The sequence below is a fragment of the Hipposideros armiger genome, unplaced genomic scaffold (genome assembly GCF_001890085.2).
Source record: "Hipposideros armiger isolate ML-2016 unplaced genomic scaffold, ASM189008v1 scaffold_845, whole genome shotgun sequence".
In the NCBI taxonomy this organism is placed as follows: Eukaryota; Metazoa; Chordata; class Mammalia; order Chiroptera; family Hipposideridae; genus Hipposideros; species Hipposideros armiger.
Window position 1 is genome coordinate 681,063 of NW_017732195.1, and position 12,740 is coordinate 693,802.

The window sequence follows — 12,740 nt, forward strand, 5'->3', positions numbered from 1 at the left end:
ACTCACGGCAGCCCAGCTCCAGGTTGAGCTGTTGTTCAGCATCTTAGCTGTAGAGGGCAGTGTCACTGGCCCTCTTATGTGGGATCCGAACTGGGGCCCTCTGGCATCCCAAGCCAGCTCTTAACCAACGCACCACTTGGCCGGCCCAAGAAATCCAGTTTTATAAGCCGTTGAAAACTGCTTTTGCAGGCTGTCTGGTGAAATGTTCTTGCTACTTAACTAGTGTAACTTAACATTTAATGGTTTCTGTATAGAATTCACCTAAAAACTCAGAAAATTCTTTAGATTTTAAAAGATGATAGGTTTATACTTTCTTACCCCTTCTCTTTCCTTCCATTCTAACCTTGCAAAAATAACCCAGTATTTTTCATGCTCTGTTTTGAACACTTGTGTTTTAGGCGTGTGCTTGTGTAAGTGTATACCTGTGCATATAACCAACAGTACTACATAATATGCGTGATGAGGAAATGGACATAACTATATACATTCACCAGTCAGTTCTTAATTGTGTGACCCACTAGAGTCAAATTTTATTTTCTAGATCTTGATTTATTTAAATACTTGCTGTTTTGACCTTTTAGGCATTCACAGTGGGTAGATGGTCACTCATCTTCATAAGGACAAATTGTTATTCAGTTCTTTCAGTCTGCTTGAGATGAGGTTGGTGAAAGTGCAAAATTTAATCGAGGTGCTAAGGACTCAGAAGAGGGTGAGTCTTAATCAGGCAGCCTGAAAGAGGGACCCTAACGGCTGCAAGGGAGTCCAGCGGGGGAGCTGTCCGCAGGCCAAGCTCTGTGCCAAGTCACCACAGGGCGGCTTATTTTGTTTGAAGTAAGTTCCTAAGACATCAGATGTTCTCATTTGTAAGTTCATAAACACATTCCAAAGCCAAAAGTAAATGACTTTTACTTAGCCACAGCTTAATACACCTTTGTGATTAAACAAAGAAAAAAAAAGACGGTACATTTTTATGGGAAGTGAAAAAAGTACAACTTAGAACTTGCAAGTGGTTGAAAACCACTATAGAAGAAACTAACAATAAGGTGGGATAGATTTTGGTACAGGGCACTGTGCTAATGCTTTGGGGACACACAAATACATAAAGAAGGAAGTGGAAACAAATACAGGGCAGGACAGTATATGACAAACGCTGCAAATGTATGTATTACCAATCCAAGAGAGGAAGAAATTATTATTACTGCCCAGGGTGATAAAGACTTCATGGAGTGATGTTTGAACTAGCTTTCAAAGGGTGTGTTAGAGCAAAGAGTATATTTTATGATCTCTGTGAGGACAAGTACTACCTGTCTTTGCTTTCTATTGTGTCCCTACAACCCAGTACAGAGCCTGGCAGAGAGATAGATGGTGCTGGGAAATTTTAGCTGAGTGAGTGAGTGAGTGAGTGAGTGAAGAATGAGGAAAGAAAAAAAAGATTTCAGTTTTTGGGACTAGCTAGATATTGTTAGGTGAGGAGAAATATTTGAATGCAGAAAGGCCACAGGTCACAATTGGCAATGTATTGGGGGACTGGGCTGTGGGAAGCTTTTGGGTCTCAGCTCTGCTGGTTTGTGAATGACAGAGGGACTGATCAGAGCTCTGCTTTAGGATGAGACCCCCATGGGTGGGAGGCGGGTCTGTTAGCCTGTGGCAGGACTGGATTAGGGTTGTAGCAATTGAACAGAAAGGTCTGATGTTGGAAGCGCTAGAAAGGATGGATTGAGTGTATTTGGGACTGACCAGATGAGGTAGCAGGGGGAGGAACTGAAGGTAAGTTCAAGATTTCTGGTTTAGGTGACTGGGAGAAAGTGATGCCATAAAGTAGGCCATGTATGTAAATCAGAAGGAGGAGCTACCTTTTTTGTTGCTTTGTTTTATTTTGGGGGTGGGGAGACAAAGTAAAAAAGGGCATCTATAATAAAAGTAAAAGAGGATCTTTGTCTTTTGTGATCTTTAAGCAGAAAATACACAATGCCTGTCCTGGATATTTAGCTATTTACTTGTTTAAAATCTAGAGAGGTGCGTTGGAAGGCTGATCTCAAGTTCCTTTCTGGCTCACTGATTTGAGGTGGCCTTTCTACATGGAAGTGTGGAATTCATGGTTTCTTTAAAAATATATTTTTAAGCTTTAGTTTCAATTTACTTAAAAAAAATTGACTTTACTAATCAACTAAATATTTCCAGGACCACCAAAGAACTATAAAAAATATTGCTCTATTTATTGAAAGCACATAATATTTCCAGTGCTCAACAACTTGGAAACATCTGGTAAATGATCAGAAATATTTGTGATTGACAGTGAATTCTTTATAGAAAATAGTTTGTGTGAATTATAGTTTTTAAATAAAATGTTGTATTTATTTATTAATTTAATATTTTGGACTTAAAGATATTCAGATCCTATTAATAAACTGAAGAATTTGCTAGTTTGGACTTGTTCTTTTGCTATAAAATTTAATTTCCTTTTGAGAACCAGAAAAGACGGTTTATTTCTGCTCTCCTTGATGGATATATTCCAGTCATAAATTTATCACATCTTAAAATATCAAAGTGTAATTCAAATATTAGAAATTTCAATATCAAATCTGAAAGTTTTATAATTTATGGAAACCTTTAGAAAATGAATCTACATTTCTACCTTCTTTCCTTTTTTATTTTTAGCTGAGCCATCCTGCCACCTGTTGGCATCTTAGCTTGGGCCGGGAATCAAACCGGCAACCCTGTTGCTCAGAGCTCACACTCTTAAGTGAGCTCAACCAACTGAGCCACTTGGCAGGCCCCTCATTTCTACCTTCTTAAAGAAGTTACTGAGAAGCTTTTTTTCTGTAATACTCAGACTATTATTATGAATACAGTGGTTGTACAGTTTCACTGTAATTCAGGATAGTTTTAGGGGCTCCTGAGGAATAAAGGACTTTCCGCTTATGTAGCACATGGTGCCTGTTTACTAAGCATCTTGTATCTTTTAGTGGTTTTAATTTATTGTCAGTTTTTATTGATGACTAACTATAGTAGTCCCCTTTTTTCTGTGGTTTCGCTTTCCTTGATTTCAGTTACCTATGGTTAATCATGGTCCAAAAATATTAAATTGAAAATTCCAGAAATAAATAATTGATAAGTTTTAAATTTCTCACCATTCTTTGTAGAACGATGGAATCTAATGCCATCCTGCTCTGTCCTGACTGGGATGAGACTCACCCCTTTTCCCAGCATATCCATGCTGCACGCGCTCCCTGTCCATTAGTCGCTTAGTGGCCGGTTCGGTTTTCAGACCGACTGTGTGGTGTTACAGTGCTTGTGTTCCAAGTAACCCTTATTTTACTTAATAATAGTCCCAAAACTATTCATAAAACTTTTATTATGGCACGTTGTCATAATTGTTGTTCATCTCTTACTGTGCCTAATTTATAAATGAAACTTAGTCATAGGTATGTACACATAGGAAAAAATAGTATATATGGGGTTCAGTACTACTCGCGGTTTCAGGCATCCACTGGGGGGGTCTTGGAACATATCCCCTGCAGATAAGGGGGGACAACTGTACTATGAGTTAAGGACTTTCTAGGTGCTGCTTACTGTCAGGTTAGCGTTTGACATTACTGTCAGTGTAGCAGCTACTGATAGCTGCCTCCTCCCTAGGATCTGTCTGATGAGTCTGATATACTGTGGGCATAGAAACCAGACATCACATTTCATTAGCCTTTGGTACAAAATTAGACTAAATATGCTCCGAGTGAGACTGAGACTCTCTTACAAACATAGCTAACGGGCATGGGTTTCGTGGCAGGCATTAGAAGAAACTATATGACTTTGTTTTATGGCTTACTTGTAATTCTACCTTATATTCTAGATTGAGATGTCTGAATTGGAGCTCCTGTATAACTGATTTCTTATTCTATATGTTTTCCTTCCTTTTAAGATAATGTGGAATGAGAATAGCATTTTCATTAGCGCTGGTGGTCAAATTATGGAGTCTCTGCAGTTGAATTCATCTGAAATCTTCAAAACATTGAATTTTTTTCTAAGTGTGAGAAAGCAATTTACAAAGGTCTCTTCTAGGAAGCTGTGAGTGGCGGGCTGCTTACACAGCGCCTTTCCTGTTCTGCCATACCCTTCGCTAGAGTCAGATGTTGTGCTTCGTTCCACGTGCCCTGCAGCAGATTGCCGACAGCTCTGCAAAACCCAAAAGTGCAGGTTTAGGGTGATTTTAACTTGGCAAAACTCGCAGACAGAGAATGTTTCTGTGGGAGTGAATTTTAATCTTATCAGTACATTCCTGAAGTCTCCTTTTATTTTCATTAATCTGAGTCTCGAAAGGGGTTGTTATTAATTGACTTGCTCCCAAGAGAGAAGTCACAGGATTACAGACCCTGATGCTGAAAGGTTCCTTGGTACCATCTGGTCTATTGTGTGGCGTTTAAGGCAAAATGGCAACACTAACCCATTTTACAGAAGTAGCAGCGTAAGCCTTACGTGGCCCTGCTGCTTGCCCCAGATTAAGAAATGTCCAAACCTGTAGAAAACTTTTATAAGAATTTATTTGATTCAAACTGACGACACTTGCTGGGAAACAAGATGTCAAATTCTCTGGATAATGACAGTTTTGCAGTTTCTTTTATGCATTTGAAATTAAGGAGGGAACTAAGGAAGATTACATGGAGGTGGGAGAAAACAAGGTGGGGATTGGATTACGTGCCCTCTTGAGGGTGGTTATGGTTTATTTCAAAGGTGTATTAAACTAGATGCACAAAATCAATGGACAGGGATTTCCTAAGGCGAAGATGAACCTTTTACTAAAAAAGTTACATGCCTGGGGCATGACTGCCCACTATGACCTGCCCAGTTAGGAGTCTATGATCAGATCACCCTGGGAGGATACTTTTGTAGAACCCCTTTTTCATCCACGGCACTAAGTGGAGAAGGGTTCCTCATACTCCAGGTGTTATGTACCTGGACTGCCCTAAAAACCTAGATAATGTACCAAAGGACAGGAGTGAGAACTGATATGGGGGTTCTCTCCTTCCTTTGTGATCTCAACAAGTGTCGAACGTTATGCAGGTAAGTAAATAGTAATGCTATCAAGCTTCCTACCTTACGAATCTGCTTTCTGGTCAAGAGTTTGTCCTCCAGCTGAGCAGAAAGCATAGTGAATTTCAGGGAGGAAGCTGTGAGGTTTTTTTCTCTTTGTGGAGGAGATGCTCTGAGGGAAATGCCTTCTGTACCCAGACCCAACACCTTGAGAGGGCAGAATGCTTCATGTAGGGCGAGTAGCCATTGAGAAACATTTTAACTGTTGAATGGGTTGTCCAATATGGATAAGTAGAGTCATAGACTCTCTAATATGATATATATATAATTACATATGATAATATATGTAATAGTCTATGATATGATTTATAATAGTCTATAATATATATGATGGCCAGAAATTTGATGTGATATAAAGTATAATATAATAAATATAATATGAGGAAAGACCTTTAGAAGCCATCTAATTCAGCTGCATTTGCTAGGTAAGGACATGTAATCCCAGACAGGCTAAGACATCAGTCCAGGGACACTGAGTGATCGAGTTGGGACTAGACCCCCTTGCTTCCCAGGGGTCTTTGATTTTCCATCAGATTCTGTGTGACTGGTGTGAGGCTGGGAAGCTTCTTAGAGGAGCAGTCTCTCTTCCCTAGGAACTCGACATCAATGTGACTGTGGTTTGTTATGTGTTAAGAGCTGGAGCAAAAACTTGGACTGTGCTTCGATCTTAGATTGGTGTCTGCTGAGCAAAAGAGGCCGTTTTGAAATTTGTGGTCACAATTTTGTTGAGTGAATGAGTATTGCTTGGAATGTAGCTTATCGTTTAGCCGAGGAGTTGAAAATTTTCAGATGAAACTTCTGATATGTAGAATCAGGTACAACAGTGTTTTAAGCAATGATTCCTCTGGGAATGGACCCACTTAAATTAGAGTTTGTTTAAAAACCGAACACAAAATAATGAGATGTCATAAACTTCATAAATCTGTGTGAAGAGCTGTACATGCTGGGTATACCAAAAAGGTGCCTAGGGCCAACTTCTATTTCCCTTCTAACATATAGGACCAGCACTGTGGGTAGGAGGTGACCCTGTGGGTAGGGGGTGACCTGGGTAAACATTTGTTCTGATCCTTGGGTTTCCATTTATTTGCCTTCCCCAGAAGGAGATGACCCTCCCTTTCCTCCCCTCCCCACTTGCAAAACTCTAGTTCATTAATTTTTTTCCAATAGAGTTTGATTTTGGGTATTTATACTAATTGAATGAAAGGACAAGTTGACTGATTTTTCACTTAGTAATTCATGAGTTTCATTCTAGTGATTGACTAATAATTTGCCAACCTTACACGAAGAAATTTATAAATCGGTAAGGGAGTTTCATTCATTTGTTCATTCACTCATTCATCTGGAGGGGAAGTGGAGGGAACTCTGAAATAATAAAATAATATCCATGCTTTCCTGCCCAAATGAGACCAGATTCCCCACCTCCCCTTTACCCAAGAAAAAGTGGGGGCCCTTGCTTGGCTGTGGCTCATCCTGGGAATTGCCAGAATGGAGAAGACACTGTCCAGTGTAGTTAACTTCAGGCTTAGAAGCCCACCAGCCTTCATGTTTCTTTGTTGTTTCTCTACGCTTTTCTCTGCCATTTCTCCTCCCCTTCTCACTGTCCCCAGGTTGATGACTTTCCATTTTTCCTCTTCTACCCTGAGCCCAATTCTTTCATTCTCCTGCTTTGGTTCCAAGTTGCCCAAGTACGTATTTTACACTTTCTAGCATATTTGACTTACTTCAGTTGGTATTGATATTTGTATTTTATTGTTTCCCTCTGGTCAGTGGCCTGCCTTATAAATGTGTTTCCATTTCCCTCCACCTCTGGCGAGGAAGATTCTTACATAGAAGCATGTTGTTGGAAGCAGTCTTCTTTATTCACAGCACTTTATTATACCAAAGTTAGTGATAATCCAGCAAGATGTGGGCAACCATGACCATTTTTTCCCAATGGTTTTGGCAATTTTCAGAAATTTATTTAGCTAGTTAGAAAACAGTGTAGTTATATAAAACTATATACTGTAGGAAAGGATATATAAAATGACCAGAAGATAAAATTTGTTGGCTTTGTATTTGTCTGTGGCAATTCTGACATTTGAACATCTCTTCTAAATTGTTCTTGGCTGTGCAAAGGTCTTGTTTGAATTTCTTAGTGTGCGTTGAAGCCCACCCCTCCTTTTGTCAACTATAAACGCTAGCCTTTGAGGAAAATATAAACTATTTTTTTTTCTGAACGATATATTAAACTATCCCCCCCCCAAAAAAAAAAAAAAGCTAGCCTTTGAGCTTCAAGATACTGTGAGGTGGGAAACCCTCTGGGTTAAGATCACTTGTTATTCATTTCCCTTTAACCTGGCGTTGTGGCTAGGACAGAGGTGTCACTCTGTTCATAGTAGCTAGCTGCTGCTCTTAGAACAACCTGTTTCTTTGAGGGATATTAAAGGAAGATGGGGACTGGATCTTTTTCTGTTTTTCTCTCTGTCCTCCTCTGTTCTAGTTCCCAAACTTGCTAATTGGAAGTATGACCCCCTTGAACAGAAGGCGATAAGAATTACCAGGGCCTAATCTCACTGTAGGGAAGTGTGTGGGCCCTGAAGGGAAGAACATTGTCTTCAAACGTTTTATCTCTACCTCACTCATGGTACTTGGCAATTTCTCTAGTGTTTTATAGTTATTTTTGTTCCTATCTCATCTTTTCATCTTGATCATTGTTGTCCATCAGCACAGAACATTTTCTGCAATGACAGGAATGTTCTATATTTGTATTGTCCAGTTGGGTCAGTAGTCATTAGCCACATATAGCTCTCGAAGACTTGAAATTGGCTAATATGATGGGAGAACTGAATTTTTAATTTATTGAACTTTAATTCATTTAAATTGAAATAGCCACATGTGGCTAGTGGCTACCATATTGGAGCGTGCAGATCAACGTAAGGACGAGGTCTGTAGTTGATTTTTTTTTTCTTGTTTTTTGGGAGTATACCAATTTATTTCCTGGTATTTGATGAAATAGCTGTGTTTGTTAAGCATGTTGCTTCTAAAATTACACATGGCTAAGCTGACTATGTTGTTAGAAACTGTACAGCTTTGAATTTGTAATTGAAGTTGGCTTTGTGATGGTTAGTATGAAACTGATTAGATGAACTGAATTCTTTCTGCTTCCCTGAAATTTGTTCAGAGTTTAAAAAGCTGAAATAATCAGAACTAAAAATTTCAGATTAACCTTAAAATTCTGCGTGTCAATATTCATGTTCACGTAGAAAAAAATAAGGTATATTAGTCAAGCACGTTGCTTCTGATAACTCAAGGACAAGGAAATCTCTGTAATAGACACAGGGCTGCTTTCATCAATGCCAGTAGGTGCTTACTTGTAAATTTCATTTTGCTTCTTTTGAGTGGATTCTTGTTGACAGGTCTTGAACTGGTCAGTAATTTGGTATTACAGGCATAGTTCATTTGGATTCATGGGCGTTTTGTTTAACTTTAGAAATAAATCAAGAACTTTTTATTTCAAATTATTGCAAGTTTCCTTTTTTTTTTTTGAAACTCTGTGTTTTTACTGTAATGAAGTCAGTGGACAGGAATAGCTAATTTTGGTGTTACCTGGAATATAAGTTCCAAAATATTGCCAACTTGTGTAATGCAAAAAAATGTACAAATGTAATATTCTTTATTTATGTAAGGCAAGTGGCTATTGGCAGATTTGATGTAATGTAATGATGTTATCTATGATAATGTAATTTGGGTGTCAGAAAAATGAAATCAAATGGTTCCCTCAAAATAAAAGTTTTTTGGTTTTTTTCATTTGGAACTTGATATTTGGTAAATATATGGTCTAGGCTAAATTGAAATTGAACATCAAAATATTCATAATGAAGACTTATTTTTTGAAGCTTTATATAAGTAGGACATTCTTCTAAGCATATGAGGTATGGAATACAGTCCCTGAGTGAGAGGCTTGCACTGTATTTGGGCAGTAGGGGCTATACTTAAGAAGATAATTCATAGTATGTGACAATATGTGTAGTGGGCAAAAAGAGTGGCTCGATAGTTCTGGGAACTTGAGATAAGAACGGTGTTTTCTAAGGGTGGCCTATAGGATGATTGGGCAAAGGAGAGAGTGAATTGAAATTGTAAAGATGTGAGATGTCGAGGATCTGGACTTTTGCTAAAGTAGGAATGGAAAAGGAAGGGACAACTTAGAGTAGTAGCTTATTTGATATATGAAAATGAAATTAATATTTATTTGTTGCCCTGCTGTGATTGGGAGTTTTATATCTGAGTGACGAGGAGAAGCAAAATGTTTTTAGTCTGGTGGGCTGATTTGAAGGGAAGATGGGTTGAGTTTTAGACATTCTGAGTTCCAGATAATGGAAAGACCTACGGATGTGAAGTCTAGCTGGTAGTTGAAGATGGAAACAATTGATGCTGGGTCTCAAGTTAGGAGCCATCTGCTTTTCAAAGGGTTAGCAGTTAAATTCAGGGCAGTGGATGATCTGCAGACTGATGACTGTATCCTGGAGGTGTCAGCGGGTGGAGAGACAGAGATAAGCGTGTCATCCTATAGAGAAAGTTCAAGGAGAACGAAACAAAGACCACTGGATTTAAGATACTTGACAGTGGAGAGCAATGTATGAGTGGGAGCGTTGGAATTGGAACCCAGAGTGCACGAGCTTTATGATGAAGTAGGTGATAAAGAAATAGAACCAGGACGTGTAGGCCATATATGTGTTATGTTCATGTTGGTTCTTTCATTGGCTGTTTTTTAATCTTTTACTTAAGGTCCTGGCAGAGAGATAAGAGGAGGTGGAATTCAAAACTGTCCAATGTTAAGAGGCTGGTTATAGTAATTGTAGGTCATTAGTAGGGTGAAACTATTAGTTATTTGGATTACTATCAATCAGTTACATACTGACCCTTATTCCTGAAGATAATTGAAAAAACATTTTTAAAGAGTCTTATTAATGTTCAAGTAATCATAGACTAGGTAGAATAAAAATAATTTAAACATCAAAGTAGCACAGCCAAAAAGAAGGCAAGTACTGTTATAGGTTGTGTAGTTATATTAATTTCTCCCCAATAGGAAAACGCAGTATTATTCCTGAATAAATTTTTTGGTTGTTGGTTTTATCTTTATTTGTTTAATTATTTTTTCAAGGTATTTCTCTTTTTATTTAAATATAGTTGATATACAATTTTATATTAGTTTCCAGTGTATAATATAGTGACTGAACATTTATATACCTTACAATGTGATCACCTCACTAAGCCTAGTAATCATCTGTCACCATGCAAACTTATCACAATATTATTGACTACATTTCTGAAGATAATTGAAATTTGATTGCAATTTTAGTGAAAATAAAAATAAGCATTGATGTTACTGAAAATTACATTTATTAACTACTTTTCTTAAATCTCAGTTTCTATGCAGATTTTGGACCTCTGAACTTGGCAATGGTGTACAGATACTGCTGTAAACTAAACAAGAAACTAAAAGTGAGTATTGTGGTGACGTTCATATTATGGTATTGAAAACTTGAACTGTGAGCTCTGACCAACGGGTGGGCTGTGCACACACCATTTAGTTAGGGAATTTTGGTCTTTGGGAATTTATGTGAGCAGTTCACCCAGACGTTGAAATTGATCCTCCTCATTATCCCACAAAGGACATGTTAACCTCTTTCATTTTTCAGGATGAATTGAAATATGAGCTGAATGAAGTCATTGGAATAGTGATCTAAGAAAGAAAGCACACATCCTTTCAGTTGTTGCTAATGAGTCTTATCAAATTCCCTCTGGGGATGGTTTTTCTGAAACCTTCAGGTCCTCTACTAGACGTGGTTACCAGGCGATGAGGGGCTCATCACCGCTCAGCATGAGCTCCGGAGCAAAGCCTTTTCTGTCTGATCAAGATGGAAATTTTTGCGTGTTTCTTGAATGTCACCTCTGTAGAGTTAACAGCCAAGTAAGATGGATGGACTAGCAGCAGTGAGCATGGACTTTTTTTTACATTTATTTTATTAGTTTCAGGTGTACAAAACAATGCAATAGTTATACTTTTCACCCCTCACAAAGTGACAACCCCTTTCCCTCAATCCTCCACCGCGGCCTCCCCACCCCGCGATATCATACATATCTATTACAATTCCATTGACTCCAGAGAGCATGGACTTTACCTGTTATGACAGAATTTGGGTCATGCATTCAGTATTCATCTATATTTTTGATTTTACATGTGGCTTTTTTTTTTTGCTCTTAAATTCTACGCATATACTCGTATGAGGAAAGATGACATCTATCTATAGTCCTAGTTTTGCTAAACTTATTTCATCGCGTAGGAAGAAATATTTTTCTTCCAGTTTTCTAAATGAGGATGTTAAATACAATGTTTCATTTTGAAAGGTGAACTACCCAGCCTGCTCTTAAGGATAACTGCTAAATTATAAGGCTCAGGTAGTTTGTTCTTTCTGCTGGGTAAAATGTTCCTGGTGTGACATAGTACAGTGCCTTGTTCATATTAGCTACTTAGTGATCATCTTTCGAGTTGATTGATTTTTATTGAATTTAGGTATAAAAGACAATCTGTGGTGGAGAATTTCCTGTAAAATATGTTGCGTATTTATGAATTCACAAATTTTTGCCATTGTTCTCAAAATGATAAATGGTTATGGAATGATACCAAAGAGACTTTTTTTAGTCAATAGTAATAGAACATAAGATCTGTTGCTGTTGACTTTTTAAGGAATTAATTTGTAAAGTATTGTCTGACTTGAAGTGTGTCAATTCCTTTCGCTAAGCCGATCTACATTTTTCAGAAAAGAAGCTACTTCCTGTAGTTTAGAAAGTAAAGTTGAAATTTTTGTAATAACCAAGGAAGCACATAATATCCTAAAAAGGATTTCATAGAAAAATATAAAATGGACTTATAATGGATGAATTAACAAGGAAAGGATAATTGATGAATAATTGAAACCCATTTCTTTCTTTGGAGGACTTAGGAATTTCTTTGCTCTCTTGATTAGTCCTGTTAATATGTAGTTGGTATGAACTGGGTATTTGGGACCTGACTACTATCTGGAGTGATTGAAGAGAAAGGAATCATCATTAGGAAAATAAAATTTCTGGTCTGACTCAGTGTTCTACTTATAGAAATTACATTAGAGTAGATGGATTGATAAGACTATTTTCCTGCCATATTCTATACTGAACAGTTTGGGTAAGTGGCTACATGGGCTTATTTTGATTTGTTTGCATTTACAGATGATCAGGTAATCTATTGGATGCTTGGAATAAGATTTTTAGTTTTAGTACAATTAGGGGGCACCCTGTTACTTGCTGAAGGAATGCATTTTCAAAACTTAAATGTTAATAAGTCCTGGGTTATCTCAGAGCATACCAAGTAGAATCTTTATATAAAGAGAAAAAGACTGACTTTACCAACTTAAAGCTGCAATTGCTTCCGCCTTGTGGAATCTCAGTTTCTTCATCTATAACACAGAGATTGTAGCGCTCTCATGGAGAGGTGGTTAGGATTACATTAGAAAGTATATGTAAAAGACCTTTATAAATTTTAAAGCCCTATATAGAAGAAAGTTACTAATGTAACATTTATGGATTCTAATAGGAACTACAATACAGTTCTTCAACAAAGTTTATGAGCACATCCTCAG

The 12,740-nt window shown here is 37.7% G+C and overlaps 1 protein-coding gene across 1 annotated transcript in view; it reads left to right on the top strand.

Moving 5' to 3' along the window:
• The window catches only part of LOC109374610 (dual specificity protein phosphatase CDC14A-like), a gene marked incomplete at its 3' end in the record, with an annotated part of 67,191 nt that overhangs the window by 7,099 nt on the left and 47,352 nt on the right, over positions 1 to 12,740 (top strand). The window contains exon 3 of the mRNA XM_019629349.1: positions 10,491 to 10,566. Within this exon, the coding sequence (XP_019484894.1) occupies positions 10,491 to 10,566 (76 nt within the window). The remainder of the gene's footprint in view (positions 1 to 10,490; positions 10,567 to 12,740) is intronic.